We start from the raw sequence: 19,722 nt of genomic DNA on the forward strand, positions 1-19,722 counted from the left end.
ATGAAACGCAAGTAAAACTAATCGCTAACTAAATGGAAACAAAGTTGCACACACTAGGAAACTAGGTCAACTTACAATCACAGTGAACAGGAACAGAACAGAACCAAACCAAAACACAATGAAACTAAACATATGTGACTACAGGGGGATGGAGCAAGAGATTGAGACAAAAAGAGGGACAGAGACTAGCAGAGGACAGACAGGATTAAAGAACAGGCCATCTGTCCATCCCTCTTTCTCATTCTAAAATGCCAAACAGTCACATAAGCGATACATTCATATCCTCTTCCACTCCACATGCATGTGCATTATTGATTCAATGCATGAGTGAGCAGTCTCATTCCAGTATAGGTGGTAAACACACTATTATAAAATATGCTCATGGTGTGTCTGAGATTTGCATTAGTGTGTTTGTGTGTGTCTGTGGCATAATCACTAGTAAACCGTTTATCGTGACTGTCACGCTTGTGTCACAAGATTGCTGTAATTTGATTTCCCTGCTGCTCTGCATGCCTATAATTTGGAGCAAACAGGCTGTACATTTTTTCAGCACCATTGTACTCTCTCTCACACACACAACTTTTAAAACTATACTAGCAGTAGTGCCACCTAATTATAACAATTATAGAAATATTTTATTTGCCTGCCCTAAAAAGACAGACATTCTGTGTTTTCCAAGGCTCTTCAGTTCAGTTTTGAAGTGTTCAAATCACATCAGGGTGGAGTGCAGCAAACCAAAAGATTTAGTAGTTTCATAGAGGGAGTCATTTAGATTACCTGCTGACTTCATCATCAATGTTGTATGCCAGGAATTAGGAAAGGCAAACTGCTGATGTGATTGAGCTGGAAGAGTAGGAAAGATTCACTCTGCTGACTTCAGTAGCTAAAGCTGAGCAGAGGGAGACACACCATCATGATGAAACTTAAAGGATTGTTCTTCATCACCGTCAGCTGTCTGCCTTTAGCTGGTAAGGTGCATGTAAAAATGGAGCTTTATTATCCTTTTAACCAAAGAAGATAAAGATACTGAAATTTTCTGTCACCCATACTGAAGATGTGCTGGTTGGTGTAGTGGTGAAGTTGAATATAGATCTTGACCTGCGAAGGTAAGATCTTGGCAGTCTACATATCCATGAAACAAAGAAAAATCATATCAGAACTTTTGCATGTTTAATATAAAAATGACAACCTATGCAATGTATTTAAATCCAAAGTGACACATTTCAGAGAAAATAGAAAAATTAAAGTCTTTCCGCGTCAAGATGTTCCAAGCTGAAAGATTTGGAATAACTAACCGCCTCACAAGTGTGCACACTCCTGAACTAATACTTAGCTGAAGCACCTTTTGATTTTATTACCCAGTCTGTTTAGATAGGAACATCAGCTTGGAACATCTTGACTTGGTATTTATTTATTATTTTTATCTGAAATGTGCATGTCGCTTTGGTTTTCAGTGACATTACATCATCATAAGTTCTGATATGATTATTTTTATTTTATTTTTTACATAAATACCATCTGATTTAAAAGGGGTGTGTAGACTTTAGAGTATACAAAACATCACTAAGTTTTTGCCGTTCAGGGTCTAATGAATAAAATACAGACTAATTGGACTAATAGGACTGTTTTCCTAACTACATAAGTATTTTGCGATGTTCCTGATTTGCCTAAAGAGGAATTGCAGGATGTTGAGAATGTTGTCCTATTTATTCCCCTTGTGTTTGCTGTCCTGGGCCACGTTGTTGTTGTTGTATGCTGTTGTTCCCTGCCTGTCTAATGATTCCTGTTGCGTATGTTTCCTGTACGGTGGCCGAGAGAGCTCAACACTGCAACTGAAGAAAACACATGCCAATTGAAAAACACCCGCAAATTGAGAAAACATCTTCATCAGTTTCACAACACATGTGTGCTCCAAATACTCACAACACAACCAAATACAGAAATACGCTGAAAAAGTTCTCAAAACAACCAAATACAGAAATGCGTTGCAAGAGTTCACAACACAACCAAATACAGAAACGCGCTGAAAATAGCACAGACCACAACGGAAATGTTTTGGTCTGACATGCCTACAGCTCAAAGTCTACTTTATTCTATTATTATTATTTAAATTTTCCAAAACATACAGAGATGACATGTTTATGACATACAACTTTGTATACGATATACAAATGTATTACTATTTTCAATGTCATCGGAATACTAATGAGAAAACTAAAATAAATAAATAGAAAATATAGAGAAAAAGAACATGAGGGAAATATATTAATCTGTACATCAGTTACATTGTACACATTTTGTCATGTTATGTTTAAATAAGTTTCATAAGAAATTTTTGGTAATGCAGGGTCCAAATATGAGACGGCAAGTTGAGACACTCACACACAGATATATAACGCATATTTTAAAAACTTTTTTTGTGTAAAATGTTCATTTATTTGCAACATTTATGTCAACAGCAATAATAAAATATTTCTGGTAATAACAGCTATTCAGCTGATGGACACCATGCTGCGTTGTCATGGGAACATCCCAGGTGAAAATAAATAGGAAATTACGTTGTCTTTCGTTACTCCCTTCATCAAGTGTGTTCCAAATGGCAAAATAATGGCACACAAGTGCCCTGCTCACTCCAAAGTCCACACTTCAAGGGCTCTGCGGTCTGCCCTTTGAAGAGAGTAGGACATAGGGATGCTCACGAGCAATAAGCCGAGTTCGTCTCTTGTAGTCCCCTGGAAACATTTCCGTTGTGGTCTGTGCCATTTGCAGGGCGTTTCTGTATTTGGTTGTGTTGTGAACTTTTGCAGTGTGTTTCTGTATTTTGGTTGTGTTGTGAGTATTTGGAGTACGCATGTATTGTGAAACTGATGAAGATGTTTTCTTAATTTGCGGGTGTTTTTCTATTTGCATGTGTTTTCTTCAGTTGCAGCACGTTGAGATCTCTCGGCCACCGTATTCCAGCCTAGTCAGTCATGTCATGAGTCTGCCTGCCTAGTCAAGTCTAGCCTGTAGTGTGTTCAGTTTCTTCTTTTGTTTTACTTTTATTAGATTAGATTAGATTAGATTAGATTCAACTTTATTGTCATTACACAAGTACAGGTACAAGGCAACGAAATGCAGTTTAGGTCTAACCAGAAGTGCAATAGCAGCAAGTGCAGGATATACAGTGGTTCCATAAGTGCAGAACATGGATATGTACTGAATAAATATAGAGTTGAATACTATTATAAACAAAAATTTACAGATAGATTTGTCCTATGAATATAATATACAGATAACTATTACTGTGAACAGAATTTACAGCTAGATATGTACTGAATATAATATACAGATGTATATACAGATGGCTAATATACAGATGGCTATTACTATAAACAGTATTTTTACAGATAGATATGTACTGAATATATATACAGATGGGTGTTACTATAAACAGAATGTGAGCATAATATACAGATGGCTATTACTATAAACAGAATTTTACAGATAGATATGTACTATGAATATATATATACAGATGGGTGTTACTATAAACAGAATGTGAGCATAATATACAGATGGCTATTACTATAAACAGAATTTTACTAATAGATATATGTATAAGTTAGGCTAAAATGAGCAGTATAACAATGGATTTAAAGTAGTGCAAATAAAGTTTGGACAGAAGCTATCCGAGTGAAAGTGCAGTGGAAGTAATTGCATATTACAGTTAAAGTACGGTATTGCAAATGTATATGTAAACAGTCGGTACTGTAAATAAACAGTCGGCAGTGCAAATTGAGCATATTCCAGTCAAGGTAGTAGTGCAAGATGCATATGTAAACAGTTGTTTCTGTAATAACAGTCAGCAGTGCAAATGAACATTATAGTATTGCAAATAACAAAATGGAGGCAGGTGTGAGGAGGGAGAGGAGAGTCAATCAGTATATGAGGGGAGTGGGATCAATGAGGGTTAGAGTTTAATAAAGAGACAGCTCTGGGGAAAAAACTGTTCTTTAGTCTGCTGGTCCTGGTCCGGAGGCACCTGAAACGCCTGCCGGAGGGCAGGAGAGAAAACAGTCTGTGGGCTGGGTGAGAGGAGTCCTTAAGGATGCTGCGAGCTCGATGCAGACAGCGTTTCCTCTGGATGTGCTCGATGGCAGGTAGTGGAGTCCCAGTGATGCGCTGGGCGGTTTTCACCACCCGCTGCAGTGCCTTGCGCTCTGCAACAGAACAGCTCCCATACCACACTGTAGCACAGTTGGTCAGGATGCTTTCTATTGCACAGCGATAGAAGTTCACCAGGATAGTGGAGGAAAGCTGATTCTTCCTCAGTGTCCTCAGGAAGAAAAGGCGCTGGTGAGCCTTCTTGACCAGGCTGGAGGTGTTGGTTGTCCAGGTCATGTCCGCCGAGATGTGGGTCCCCAGGAACTTGAAACTGGAGACACGCTCAACAGCCATTCCATTGATGTGGATGGTGTCGTGTGTGCCTCTTGACACTTTCCTTTTATATTAATAAAGCCCCTATTCCTCTGCATCCTTGAGTCCTCACTTCAATCAACCATTACCTCAACCCGTGACAGAACAATCTGGCCCAGAAGAGGACTCAGTGAACCCCCAGTGCCAGTCGAAGACGCTTCAGTGCCCCCTGTGGTGGCTGAAGAAGCTGCAGCGTCCCCAGAGGTGGCTGTTTATGCTGCTGCTTTCCTTGAGATGGCTGGGAACGCTGCTGTTCCCCTAGAATCAGCTATCTCCACGCCATCGTCCCGCCAACGTAGGCAGAGAAAGAGAAGGAAGGCTTCCTCTATAGCATCAAGTCTGTCGGTTCCTGAATTACCTGTCATGTCCGAAGATGTTGCCAGAGACCTTGTTCCCTACCTGAAGGCTGACCAGACCCATGGCCACTACACACCCATGTCGCACATCGTAGCATGCTGTTGTTACCCTGCCTGTCTGATCATTCCTGCTGTGTTTGTTTCCTGCCTAGTCAGTCATGTCATAAGTCTGCCTTCCCAGACAAGCCTGTAGTGTTTTCCCACACGGGTTAGTTTAGGTTTCTGTTTGTTTTACTTTTATATTAATGAATGAATGAATGAATGAATGAGGCATTTATATAGCACTTTCATATGTACTACTGTACACCCAAAGCGCTTTACGATCATGTCGGGGTCTCTCCTCAACCACCACAAGTGGCAGCATCCACTTGGATGATGCAACGGCAGCCACAGTACAACGGCGCCAGTGCACTCACCACACAACAGCTATAGGTGGAGAGGAGAGAGAGTGATAGAGCCAATTCAATGGATAAATAAAGCCCATATTCCTCTGCATCATTGAGTCCTCACTTCAACTAGTACCTCAAACCGTGACACACTCCCTCTCTCTTTCAGTGATTTCCTTGACATGCTACACGTGTGTGTTTCCAGCAATCTCTCCAGTGGACTGTCTGATGTTCCCCCAGGAATGTCCCGTGGGCCAGCGATGTCTTGCCAGCACTGCTGTAGGAGTCAAAGGTCAACTGAACCAACTACTGATTAGACAGTCACTGTACTATATGATTTATTAACCAATGTAACAAAAATATGAATCAGATGAATATGTATCAGCATGGTCTGTGTGAATGTGCTACTGAATGTGCTACTGTGAGACTGATTGGTTGATGTATGTACAGTATCTTGTGTGTGGTGTGGGAAAATAGTTGTGAAGGTTTTCTCAGAGTATGATTTAGAGGACTTTAAGGACTTTAATGTTTTTAAGGAGTGTTCTGCATATGTGAGTGAGTAATAGGGTGTTCCCTAATAAGCGGTCTTGACCTATTTTGACACTGAGTTTAGTTTAGTTTTGCATGCCAGACATTTGACTATCAAATGAAACGCAACTTTTCAAGATTCAATGGCATGAAGCTCACAAATTTATCATATATATTTACACACAGTGCTCAAAGTGGGCCCGTACGTAGAATAGAATAGAATAGATTAGAATAGAATAGAAAAACTATCTTGCAAAAACTATTTTGCAGCAGCAAAATTGACACAGAATACAGACCAGACATATTACATAAACTGACATATAATGTAATGTACACATTTTCCTTAAAAAAATTAAAGAAATACAATATATTTACAAATATAAGATGTATACACAAGTGCAACAGTGCGCAAGGATGTGCAGTTTAGTATCACATGCAAATATTAAAAGTGGACTATAAGGACTATAATGCATTAAGAGCTCCCTCAATTACTGGGGAGCTAAACCATTTAGTGCTTTGTAAGTAATCAGCAATATTTTAAAATGCATTCGATGTTTAATAGGGAGCCAGTGCAGTGTTGACAGAACCGGGCTAATATGGTCATACTTCCTGGTTCTGGTAAGAACTCTAGGCTGCTGCATTTTGGACCAGCTGTAGTTTATTTATTAGGCGAGCAAGGCAACCACCCATAATAGCATTACAATAATCTAGCCTTGATGTCATGAACGCATTAACTAATTGTTCCGCATTTGTCATTGAGAGCATATGACGTAATTTAGATATATTTTTAAGATGGAAAAATGCCGTTTTACAGATACTAGACACGTGACTTTCAAATGAAAGATTGGTATCAAAGAGCACACCCAGGTTCCTAACCGACGAAGAAGACTTGACAGAGCAGCCATCAAGTGTTAGACAGTATTCTAGGTTATTACGTGAGGACGTTTTTTGTCCAATAATTATAATCTCTGTTTTTTCAGAATTAAGTATTAGGAAATTACTAGTCATTCAGTTTTTATATCAGCTATGCATTCCGTTAATTTTGTGAATTGGTAAGTTTCGTCAGGGCATGAAGAAATATAGAGCTGAGTATCATCAGCATAACAGTGAAAACTAATGCCATGCTTCCTAATAATATCTCCTAAGGGTAGCATGTACAGAGTGAACAGCAACGGTACTGAGCCTTGTGGTATGCCATACTGAACTTTTGATCAATAAGACATCTCTTCATTTACTGTTACAAACTGATAACGGTCAGATAAGTATGATTTAAACCATGCTAATGCAATTCCACTAATGCCAACATAATTTTTGAATCTATTTAAAAGGATGTTGCGGTCGATAGTATCAAATGCAGCACTAAGATCGAGTAACACTAATAGTGAGATACAACCACGATCGCATGATAAGAGCAAATCATTTGTGACTCTAATGAGAGCTGTCTCAGTACTATGATATGGTCTAAATCCTGACTGGAAATCCTCGCAGATGTCATTTCTTTCTAAAAAGGAACATAGTTGTGAGAATACTGCGTTTTCTAGTATCTTTGACAAAAAAGTTAGATTCGAGATTGGCCTGTAATTGACTAATTCTGTAGGATCAAGTTATGTGTATACTAGGCCATTCTTCCTCTCCTATAGCAATGAATGAATCACATTTTTCCTCAAGGAGACTACAATGCACTGCCTGATGCAATACAGTAGTAGACGGTTGCATAGTTATAATTTCCTCCCTGATATTATCAATCTTGTAAGTAAAGAAGTTCATTAAAGGAGAACTCCGGTGAATTTTTAAGTTAATCTTGATCGTTTTACCTTTGTGAGTACTGTCTATAGAAAAAAAAAACGAACCGGATTGGTGCTTGCAACGCGGAGCTGTTACAGTTAATGCCCAAAGCTCCCATTCAGCTAAAACAGCAGTTATGGGGGCATAAACCTAAAGAGTGTCTTTGTGCCTCTTAACAGACACAAAATACAATTAAAATGTCTGTCCAACATGAACAGGGCCCTTACATGACAACGAGATGCGTTTAGCAACTTAGCCATTGTTTAAACTCACCTAAATAGTGTTTTAGACGGCTAGCCGTAGTCTCGCGCTGAAGTCCCGTGGGAACTCAGTTGTAGCCGGAAATTTTTTTATTTTTTTAAACCACTTCAGCGGAAATCCCGCCCTGCAGCTGATTCTAAGGTTTTCATTGGTCATGTCAATTACAGATTGCCTACACCAAACACCCAGATCCCTAAACCCATAGATATCATATATAAAGGCTAGATGTCTCATGCGCGCTGCTGGCCAATGGAGGTCGACGTCCGCACGTGGCGGCCATCTTATCACAGGGCGCTCGCTCACTCGTTTAATGGTGAGCGATACTTTTAAATAACCATAACTTGGTCAATTTTCTACCGATTTTCAAACGGTTAGGTTTGTTATAAACGTCAGAGATGTAGTTATGACACTACATACATACACTGCATACATATTAATAATTATAACATGCATGTTCAAGCATTCGGAATTATAGCCACGTTAATAACGTTTGTAAGAAACCAAACCGTTTGTAAATCCGTCAAGATTTCAGCGAGATAAGAGGATTTGTGTGCATGCTGATCACTCACCCTAATTCACAGCTTCACTGTGACAAGATGGCCGAACGGTGATGCCGGAAGTGACGGCGCCATAAGACATCTAGCGTTTATATATGATATCTATGCCTAAACCTACCCGTCACTGTAACCTAAACCAATGAAATCGGCTGCAGGGCGGGATTTCCGCTGAAGTGGTTTGGGGGGGGAAATCGCGCACATAGTGCAGGTGGGAGGAGCGTCGTGTTCCGGCTACAACTGAGTTCCCACGGGACTTCAGCGCGAGACTACAGCTAGCCGTCTAAAACACTATTTAGGTGAGTTTAAACAATGGCTAAGTTGCTAAACGCATCTTGTTGTCATGTAAGGGCCATGTTCATGTTGGACAGACATTTTAATTGTATTTTGTGTCTGTTAAGAGGCACAAAGACACTCTTTAGGTTTATGCCCCCATAACTGCCGTTTTAGCTGAATGGGAGCTCTGGGCATTAACTGTAACAGCTCCGCGTTGCAAGCACCAATCCGGTTCGTTTTTTTTTCTATAGACAGTACTCACAAAGGTAAAACGATCAAGATTAACTTAAAAATTCACCGGAGTTCTCCTTTAAGTCATTACTGCTGTGCTGCTTGGAAACGTCTGGGCTTGAAGCTTTATTATGACCGCCGCTAGCGTAGCTAGCCGGTCATATAGGGATTGTCAAAGTTTTTTTTTTTTTTTTTTTTCGTCACCTTACTGAATTTTTCGTCAACGATACCAGGGACACCGAAGCACCGGGGAACATGAAATTTGGTGGGCATGTAGCCCCACTAGACTTCTAAGGAAAAATTTCGTTTGGTCCCCGGGGGCCACTCCCCCCCCGCGCTGGGCCCCCCCAAACCCCCAAAAATGCAGTTTTTCCTAAATAACTACCTGAACCGTGGCACCGAGGATGAAGAAATTTTTATGGTATGTTGGTCTACTAGACTTTTACGGAAAAATTTCGTTTGGTCCCTGGGGGCCACTTCCCCCCCCGCGCTGGGGCCCCCTTAAATTTTTCGTCAACGATACCAGGGACACCGAAACACCGGGGAACATGAAATTTGGTGGGCATGTAGCCCCACTAGACTTCTAAGGAAAAATTTCGTTTGGTCCCTGGGGGCCACTCCCCCCCCGCGCTGGGCCCCCCCAAACCCCCAAAAATGCAGTTTTTCCTAAATAACTACCTGAACCGTGGCACCGAGGATGAAGAAATTTTTATGGTATGTTGGTCTACTAGACTTTTACGGAAAAATTTCGTTTGGTCCCTGGGGGCCACTTCCCCCCCCGCGCTGGGGCCCCCTTAAATTTTTCGTCAACGATACCAGGGACACCGAAACACCGGGGAACATGAAATTTGGTGGGCATGTAGCCCCACTAGACTTCTAAGGAAAAATTTCGTTTGGTCCCCGGGGGCCACTCCCCCCCCGCGCTGGGCCCCCCCAAACCCCAAAAAATGCAGTTTTTCCTAAATAACTACCTGAACCGTGGCACCGAGGATGAATAAATTTTTATCGTATGTTGGTCTACTAGACTTTTACGGAAAAATTTCGTTTGGTCCCCGGGGGCCACTTCCCCCCCCACGCTGGGGCCCCCTTAAATTTTTCGTCAACGATACCAGGGACACCGAAACACCGGGGAACATGAAATTTGGTGGGCATGTAGCCCCACTAGACTTCTAAGGAAAAATTTCGTTTGGTCCCCGGGGGCCACTCCCCCCCCGCGCTGGGCCCCCCCAAACCCAAAAAAATGCAGTTTTTCCTAAATAACTACCTGAACCGTGGCACCGAGGATGAAGACATTTTTATGGTATGTTGGTCTACTAGACTTTTACGGAAAAATTTCGTTTGGTCCCCGGGGGCCACTTCCCCCCCCGCGCTGGGGCCCCCTTAAATTTTTCGTCAACGATACCAGGGACACCGAAACACCGGGGAACATGAAATTTGGTGGGCATGTAGCCCCACTAGACTTTTAAGGAAAAATTTCGTTTGGTCCCCGGGGGCCACTCCCCCCCCGTGCTGGGCCCCCCCAAACCCAAAAAAATGCAGTTTTTCCTAAATAACTACCTGAACCGTGGCACCGAGGATGAAGAAATTTTTATGGTATGTTGGTCTACTAGACTTTTACGGAAAAATTTCGTTTGGTCCGCGGGGGCCACTTCCCCCCCCGCGCTGGGGCCCCCGTAAATTTTTCGTCAACGATACCAGGGACACCGAAACACCGGGGAACATGAAATTTGGTGGGCATGTAGCCCCACTAGACTTCTACGGAAAAATTTCGTTTGGTCCCCGGGGGCCACTCCCCCCCCGCGCTGGGCCCCCCCAAACCCAAAAAAATGCAGTTTTTCCTAAATAACTACCTGAACCGTGGCACCGAGGATGAAGAAATTTTTATGGTATGTTCGTCTACTAGACTTTTACGGAAAAATTTCGTTTGGTCCCCGGGGGCCACTCCCCCCTCCCCGCGCTGGGGCCCCCGTAAATTTTTCGTCAACGATACCAGGGACACCGAAGCACCGGGGAACATGAAATTTGGTGGGCATGTAGCCCCACTACACTTCTACGGAAAAATTTCGTTTGGTCCCCGGGGGCCACTCCCCCACCGCGCTGGGCCCCCCCAAACCCCCAAAAATGCAGTTTTTCCTAAATAACTACCTGAACCGTGGCACCGAGGATGAAGAAATTTTTATGGTATGTTGGTCTACTAGACTTTTACGGAAAAATTTCGTTTCGTCCCCGGGGGCCACTTCCCCCCCCTGCGCTGGGGCCCCCGTACATTTTTCGTCAACGATACCAGGGACACCGAAACACCGGGGAACATGAAATTTGGTGGGCATGTAGCCCCACTAGACTTCTACGGAAAAATTTCGTTTGGTCCCCGGGGGCCACTCCCCCCCCCCCCCCCCCCGCGCTGGGCCCCCCCAAACCCAAAAAAATTCAGTTTTTCCTAAATAACTACCTGAACCGTGGCACCGAGGATGAAGAAATTTTTATGGCACATCAACCTAGCCCATAATCACTCATTTATGATTTGCGCCCCTCCCATAAAAAATGCAAATGCAATATTATTCTGCTTTAATCGCCCCTATCTTCAGTGGAGATGTTCAGAACTGCACCATATTTCATGTGTATGATTAACTTGACAACCTCTGGGGGTATCCTCTGCTAAGTTTTGTAGAATTTCATCCATGGGGGGGTATAAAATAAATTCATTTATGTGAACATTTAGTGACTGTACACTCATCGGCCTGTAGATGGTGCTGTTGAGCGAAGGGTTGCTGGTTTAGGATGATACTGTCACACACACACATGCAGGAATACAAACAAACGCAAGCATGCACACACACTGACATCCACACGCACAGACACACACCCATACACACACATACAAATCCACATGCACAGACACACACACACACACACACACAAACACACACGCGCACACATGTACGCACACATACATACACGCACAGACACACACACACACACACACACACACAGACACACACATACACAAATACACACACATACACACACACACACACACACACACACACACACACACACACACACACACACACACACACACACACACACACACACACACACACACAGACAGACATGCACATACTATTACTTTTTTTAGGTATATACATAAACACGCAATACAGCCAAATTACTCCACGTCATTTATTTTTGTGGAAAGCCAGTGCAGGCCTGAGCGGCGGTCATATTTTGTACCGCGATGCGGTACATCTAGTTTTTCAATAGTTTAGCCACTGTTTCAAATAAATACCTAGGGCTTTGTTTATTTTCTTCTAATAGGGTTGAAAAATAAGCAGATCTAGCAGCTTTTAAGGTCTCTCTGTATGCAATCGATCTCTCTTTCCATGAAATGCGAAATACCTCTAGTTTTGTTTTCTTCCAGTTGCTCTCCATTTTTTTGGGCTGCTCTCCTAAGGGCATGAGTGTGCTCATGTGTACCACGGTGTTGGACTATTTCCTTTAATCTTCTTTAAACGTACAGTATGGGATTTTTTCTCCACTAGGGGTCGCTAACCTATTTACAATAACAAAGGCGTAGATTGATGACGCAACATTTGCTATGAATTATGGATTTTGTCGTCAACGTAAAGCCGACCGATCTAATAATGTATATGGATTACTGAATACATCGATGCTTTTATCATGACTGTGATATGAAGCAGTTCGGGATTGCTAAGAGACAGGTATCAGCTCCAAACGCGATGCGAGTCCCGCGGATATAAAAGGAATATGGACATTTCATTCTACCGAACTACACGCAGAATTACTACTCACAGGTCAGTTTATTAGACAAATTAAACTTGAGAGGTAACGCAGCGCTGTTTTTCACTTGGTCTAACATTACACTATCACTCTAAACTGCATTTGAATGTGTTGAAATGTATGTGTTAACGCTAGTTTGTCTGTATGAGACTAGCAGTAAGCTAGCTAGATCAACATTAGAATAACATACAGATCATATTCTAACATTTTATCATTGTTGAGCTATATAACATTGATTAGTTTTATGTAAATGTGCTCACCTGTTTAATAAAGTACATGTAGGAGTGGTCGAAGTCTCGGACGTGGAGCTCTCGTTTATATAGTGTCCATGGGAGCTCTCGACATCTCGAAAACACCGCGCTGATATTGATTCTCGGTTTAGTTCTCCTTTTTTATCCAAAGTCTGCTTGCCATGGTCCATAATGTTTGAACGAAACAACAACAGCGTGCAAATAGACATTGCGAACTACACAGTTGTCCGCGTCAGTCTGGTTACTATCAGAGGGCTCTGGTTCATAGCTCTGGTTGCCATGGCAGCACGAGCGGAAACCAGAGACAACACGGATATGACGGCATTGACGGCGACAAAACGGAAATAAAGACACGGTCCGTGTCTTCGAATTAAAATATTAATTTCTCTGGATTTAGAAGTTAATTGGAACTGTCGGGATAATGTAAATACACAACTTTAAAAAATATATAACATAGATATAGTGATTTTTTATATTTTTAAATAAAAAAAATACATATTGTGCCTTTAAGCGCAACGGAGTAACGGTGTCTAACGTGCTGGAAAAGAGAAAGTTAAAGGTTTCTGTCACAACATCGAGTTCTTCTAAGCTATCTGGGATGCTGAGATGATGAAACTGATCAGGAAGATTATTAATAAAGCAATCTTTAGTGGCAGAAGTGATAGGTGATAGTGATATTTGTAACACGGAGTCGGCTTTGCAGCCTTGGCTAAATGAAGTTTACACGAGACTAGATAATGATCTGAGATGTCATTGCTCTGCTGCAGAATTTCAATGGCATCAACATTGATTCCATGTGATAATATTAGATCTAGAGTATGATTACGACAATGTGTAGGTCCTGACACGTATTGTCTAACTCCAATAAAGTTCAGAATGTCTTTAAATGCCAATCCCAATGCATCTTTTTCGTTATCTACATGTATATTAAAATCACCAACAATTATGACTTTATCTGGAGCCAGTACTAACTCTGATAGAAAGTCAGCAAATGCTTTGATAAAGTCTGTATGGTGCCCTGGGGGCTTGTATACAGTAGCCAGCACAAATCTCAAACGTGATTTATCATTTACACTAGATAGTGTTACATTAAGCACCAACACTTCAAAATAATTATATTTGAAACTAGACTTCTTAGTAATTCTGAAGATATTACTATAAATTACAGCGTTTTGCTGTCCCCTTTGCCTTTCAGACGAGGTTCATGTTTATGACAGTAATCTTGGGGGGTGGACTCATTTGAAGTAATGTAATTGTTTGGTTTTAGCCAGGTTTCTGTCAAACACAGCACATCTAGGTTATAATATGTAATCATATCACTAACAATAGGTGCTTTTGATGTAAGGGATCGAATATTCAGCAACCCAAGCTTTATAATTTGTTCATCTGTATTGTATCTATTTTTTATTTGTTGAACATCAATTAAGTTATTACCCTTAAATGGGTTTGGGAGTTTTTTGTACTTCCTAATTCGGGGAACAGACACAGTCTCTATATGATGATATCTAGGTGAAAGAGTCTCTATGTGATGGGACTGACCTCAGTGACGTGAGACAGCTAGCAGACGGTAGGTTTAGCCATTCTGTCTGCTTCCTGACCTTAGCCCCAATTCATGTTTGAGCTCGAAGACTATGTGCCATATTACTAGAGAGAAGAGCAGCACCATCCCAGGAGGGATGAATACCATATCTTTTCAACAGGTCAGGTCTGCCCCAACAACTTTTCCAATTGTCTATGAATTCTATATTATTTTGCGGACACCACTTAGACAGCCAGCCATTGAGTGAGGACAATCTACTAAGTATCTCATCAATCCTGCAAACAGGAAGGGGGCCAGTGCAAATTACAGTGCCTGACATCGAACTTGCGAGTTCACACACCTCTTTAATGTTAATTTTGGTGATCTCCGCCTGGCGAAATTGGACATCATTAAGGCACAGACATTGTTGCCGCTTTCCTTGCATTCAGTCATGGTGTTCAACCAGGTCCGGTAGCTCAGTGTTACTGTGATATAAGCCATAGCGCCAGCATTGCCACCACTTTACTCTCATTTCCTCATGGTGTTCAGCAAGGTCCGGTAGCTCAGGACTGCTGTGACACAAGCAATAGTGCCACCACGACTGCCTCTTTTACATTGCTGTGAGCATGTAAGACATGCTGCTACTGCTGCAAATGTAACATACATGAAGCTCTATACAGCAGATCTATACAGGTGGACCTGGGGAAGGTGGAGGGTTTCTGAAAGTGCACTGCAGATTGCTAACCGCAAACTACCAGTATTTGAATGTTGAGCTGCAGCTCATTGGCCACTGATGAAGAAGCAACCAATCAGCTGCGTTATGAAAATAATGATGTGATTGCTATCAAATGAGTTAAGGACCTATCAGCCTGCGCCATCTAGAGTTTCATGTCAGAACAAGGTATTTCTGTCATGCCAGCTAGAAATAGAAATTGGCATGGAAATGGATATGGCAGTGTTAATGTATGTATTTGGTCTTGGCAGAATATATATGCTACGCTACTGCTGCTACAGAGCAAGTACAGAGACTTGCTACTGCCAAAACATTCAAACACATTGCTGTGAGCATGTAAGAGATGCTGCTGCACATGTAACACATGAAATAACCCCCAACAAAGCAGGAGACATGAGAAAATGCAGAGATTTTGTGCAGCTTTTTGCAGCCGCTCTAGATTTGAAGTATGGAGCACAGTTGTGCAACAGCTGAAGAGAAGACTACTGCTATACATTTGTAAAACAAGTTTTTACCCTGCACAGTTGCACATGGTAATGGGAGAAATAGACAATACAAGCCAATAAGCATGCTGCTGAGTTTATATTGCTAATATTGCTCCAGTCACTGCTCTTCATCGGGCTAGCATTGGAATAACCCTGCTTGTATTATGTTCATACCAGCACAGGCATCGCCGCTGCGCAAGACATCAATACAATAATGGTGTCGGCACGACCGCCTCCATTAACCGCACAGCATGGGCAAGCTTGGCACTTTTTGCAACATTATTCGATAGTGCCGGCGTTGCTGCTGTTTGCATTATTCGGCACCGGCACACTGTGATGTCAAATAATACTCTGGCATAAACGTTGCTAGGCGATAGTGCCGTCACCCACATTGTTCATTCACCAATTGTCTGTGGTGCCGAATGCCTGCTGTTAATGCAGCCTCTGGAAACAAGCGCTGACATGAATGCTGGCAGTGACTGGTTAATCAAGGACGCTCGCGAGTCCGCCGTCCTTTACTCTGTGATGTGTTTGCAGTGATATAATGCTTGTGCGACTTGCTCTTGTAACTTGCGCTCTGCATCAGTTCAAAGATTCTGAGGCAATGGCCTCCAGCACTGCCTTATAGAGCAGGGAACCCGCCTCTAGTTTGTACACTTGAACGCCATTGGCGAGCGAATTTTCGACCGTGAGATTTCATAAGGCTTCAGTAGATTCAAGAAAGGAGGGGAAACCCCATAGCATGATGCAATGTCTTGTTTCCTCCTTTCAGGGAACCAAGGTTACGTTAGGTAATCAGAGATGTTTCCTTTATTCGCTTCCTTTCCTCACGTCTTAGCTCCACCCCCTTAGGATGCGAGGGAAGGATACATCTGTGTATCTCCGCTCATAAATTCGCAGCATGTGTGATGGAATTGTGAACCATGTTTGCTCAAATATGTTTGCATGACCTTTTGCCTTTTTTGCATTATCAATAGTGCATTGCCTGGCTATTCTTCATTCTATACTTCATTCTTTTCTTTACTCTCAATTAATGTGCACCATCGGACTCATTTTCTTTGGTGCAAATGCTCGGATCAGACTTCCACCATCACATATTTTAAATATAGGTGCTGAAACTATAATGAATACAAGGAATGTACTTTTAAAATGAACCAACAGAAGTATATTAAAATATATCAGCCCCTGCATCAGCAATGAGATGTCATGTTTGTGTGCATCCAGGGTCAGTGTGCATTGTTCTGTACGAGAGGAGCTGTGCCCTGCCATCACAGTGTGACCTGAGTGGAGAAAAACATGCAGCAGGACTTAAATTCAATTACACTAATAAGTGCTGTGACACGGATCTCTGCAACACTGCTGCAACCATCAGCTCCCCCCGCTGGACAGGAGCAGCACTGAGCCTCTGCAGTCTGGCCCTCTTTCTCCAGCAGGGATGAGTGAGGTCTATTCTTACAGGTGCTGACAACATTACCAACAAAGCCTTATATTAACAAACACAATTATATACCAAGACTTGTTAATCTGTATAAAACCGATATAAACCTGTATAAAAACTGTATAAAAGCATCTATAAAGCTTAAATTTGAAATGCACACACAACTGAAACTATAAGTCCAAGTATGCACCATGCTTGAACAGAAGTGCCTGCAATTTCAAAAGTACACAACTTGTTTTTTTTAAATATAAAGTTAATCTGAGTTTAAGCTAATTTGTTTTGCCTTATTTTCTGCTGTAAAAACTAACAATAGTAAAATAACTAGTTAATAACTTTTTTTTATTAATTCTAGAAAAATAAATACAGATTTTCATATGAACAGGTCATATTATAGAGCCAGTTCCTTTTCTATAGAGCAAAACATAAGTTTTCTGTTCTTTTTAAATATATATTTTTTAATAAAAATAAAATAAAAATGTTTCAATCTTTGAATTAAATACTGTATATTTTAAATATGTTGTCCTTTCAGTAAACATTTTATTTTAACACAAGTTTTTAAACCGGCAATATCTAAACATGAAGGATCAAGAAAAAAAATCTACTCCACACCAAATGTTTTATTTAATCTTTATTATAATCTGCTGAATAACAATTTTTGAAAGCGTGTGGGGGGGGGGGGGGGGGCTCTTGTATGCTTGTAAAATGTATCTAATCAATAAAATCCCCACTAACCAATATTTGATGTTGTGTTGTCCATTTCAGTGCAGATTAAGATGTTTAGAAATGAGCATTAAGCGGTTAAGAGGAAGTGGAAACAGAAGTGCACAGGAAGAGGGCAGGGCTGAGATACTACATATACAGTATAAAAAATATATTTAAGGTCCTCTCGAAAACTGAATCAACTTAAAGAAGGCAGACGAGACTAAAACATAAAACAGCATTGAACCTGTTAATGATGGTCCCTTGAAAGAAAATTTCATCAACTCCTATGACTAAACTTAAAACTGAAACTCAAATTAAACACTAAAAAGGCACCCATTTACACCCCACTTTATTAGGTGCACCTGTTCAACTGATTGTTAATGCAAATATCTAATCAACCAATCACATGGCAGCAATTCAATGCATTTAGGCATGTATACATGGTCAAGATGATCTGCTGAAGTTCAAACTGAGCATCAGAATGGGGAAGAAAGGTGATTTAAGTGATGAAATAAAATAAATAAAATCAAGTTGAAAGAAAGGCAACAGTAACTCAAATTACCATTTGTTACAACCGAAGTATGCAGAAGAGCATCTCTGAACCTTGAAGCAAATGGGCTACAGCATTCCACTCCCGTCAGCTAAGAACAGGAAACTTAGGCTACAATTCACACAGGCTCACCAAAATTAGACAATAGAAGATTGGAAAAACATTGTCTGGTCTGACGAGTCTCGATTTCTGCTGTCAAAGATGGTAGGGGCAGAATTTGGCGTAAACAACATGAAAGCATGGATCCATCCTGCCTTGTAACAAAATACTAGCAAGGTGTACCAAATAAAGTGGCCGGTGAGTGTAGATACCTTTTGTATTTCCTTGAAATATAAACAAATTCATGCCCACAAACTTTTTGCCTGCTGCCGTTAATGGTTTTCTCTTGTAGAAAGCAACAAACCTGCATACACTTCACACAGACAGTGATATTTGAATGGAAGCATAGTGCAGTGCTTCTCAAACCATTGTACATTTTGGATGTTTCCCTCACAACCAATTCAAGTCTTGCAGTCTTTACTAATGAGCTAATGAGTTCAATCAGTTGTTTTAGGTGAGAGAGACATACAAAATGTGCAGTGGTGGGGAGTCCCAGGGACAGGTTTGCGAAGCACTGTTCTAATGACTCTGATTTGCACATACAACTACAAGATAAGACTGTTGTTTGGGGATGGTACCTGATTTAAAAGATTTTCAGTGAATAATTACTTATATTTTAGTTTGTCCATCTCACATAATGAAGGACATATAAAACATGATTTATAAGGAATACTTTTAGGATACTTCTATGATTTTGTAACATATCAATCTATGTAAGGGCAGTTTGAAACAACTTGGAAACCAGTTTATGAAATGCATGCGACTCAAGAAGATGTAAGTGAAAAGCTCTCATGTTACATAATCCAGATAATGACAGCGAGAGGGAGGGACAGGGGAATGGGGCAATGAGGCAGCAATATCCTGTTTGTAACTGCTAGCAAAGCACTTGCCCACACAACATGAGAAAATACTGAAAAAGAACCACTATTGAAAGGAACTTGACCACATTTAGTTTAAAAGTGAGACCTCAGAACCCTACTGGTGCAAACAACCTTAGGAGGTTGAGACATAAAGGAAACATTTGAAACACTAGGATAATCTGGAAAGGGAATGCGTGTGTGTGTGTGTGTCCTTCTATTTGAGCGCCTTCACAACAGAGGAGTAGGCCACGTGTATCTCCTCATCACTGGGGCAAGTGGAAGAAAATTCCTCTCTGGCATACGCTGCATCCAGGTATCGCCACAGAGATGTCAGAGAGCGAGGGATGGAGAAACCTCGAAACTTCTGACACACAACCTAAAGGAAGGAAAAGAGAAGCTAAGCATTTGATTCTGAAACTCTTTTAAGGATCAGTCCGTTGAGTGTCTGTCTC

The 19,722-nt window shown here is 41.3% G+C and overlaps 2 protein-coding genes across 3 annotated transcripts in view; one reads left to right on the forward strand and one right to left on the reverse strand.

The window, feature by feature from the left end:
• The first annotated feature begins 843 nt into the window (after window positions 1–843).
• On the forward strand, window positions 844–18,287 carry LOC309511552 (uncharacterized protein). Of its 2 annotated transcripts, none has more exons than XM_082186837.1 (3): window positions 844–968; window positions 5,370–5,492; window positions 16,846–18,287. In XM_082186837.1, exons 1-3 carry the CDS (start codon window positions 914–916, stop codon window positions 17,058–17,060), a joined length of 393 nt encoding a protein of 130 aa, XP_082042963.1. In that variant the 5' UTR covers window positions 844–913; the 3' UTR covers window positions 17,061–18,287. The 2 variants fall into 2 exon arrangements, with proteins under 2 accessions (XP_082042963.1, XP_082042964.1); XM_082186838.1 differs by having other exon boundaries at window positions 852–968; window positions 5,406–5,492.
• Window positions 17,673–19,722, reverse strand: part of clic1 (chloride intracellular channel 1) — a 31,351-nt gene continuing 29,301 nt past the window's right edge. The window contains exon 6 of the mRNA XM_082186811.1: window positions 17,673–19,646. Within this exon, the coding sequence (XP_082042937.1) occupies window positions 19,485–19,646 (162 nt within the window). The 3' untranslated portion in view covers window positions 17,673–19,484. The remainder of the gene's footprint in view (window positions 19,647–19,722) is intronic.

This window comes from Leuciscus leuciscus (assembly GCF_965113295.1).
Source record: "Leuciscus leuciscus genome assembly, chromosome: 12".
Lineage (NCBI taxonomy): Eukaryota > Metazoa > Chordata > Actinopteri > Cypriniformes > Leuciscidae > Leuciscus > Leuciscus leuciscus.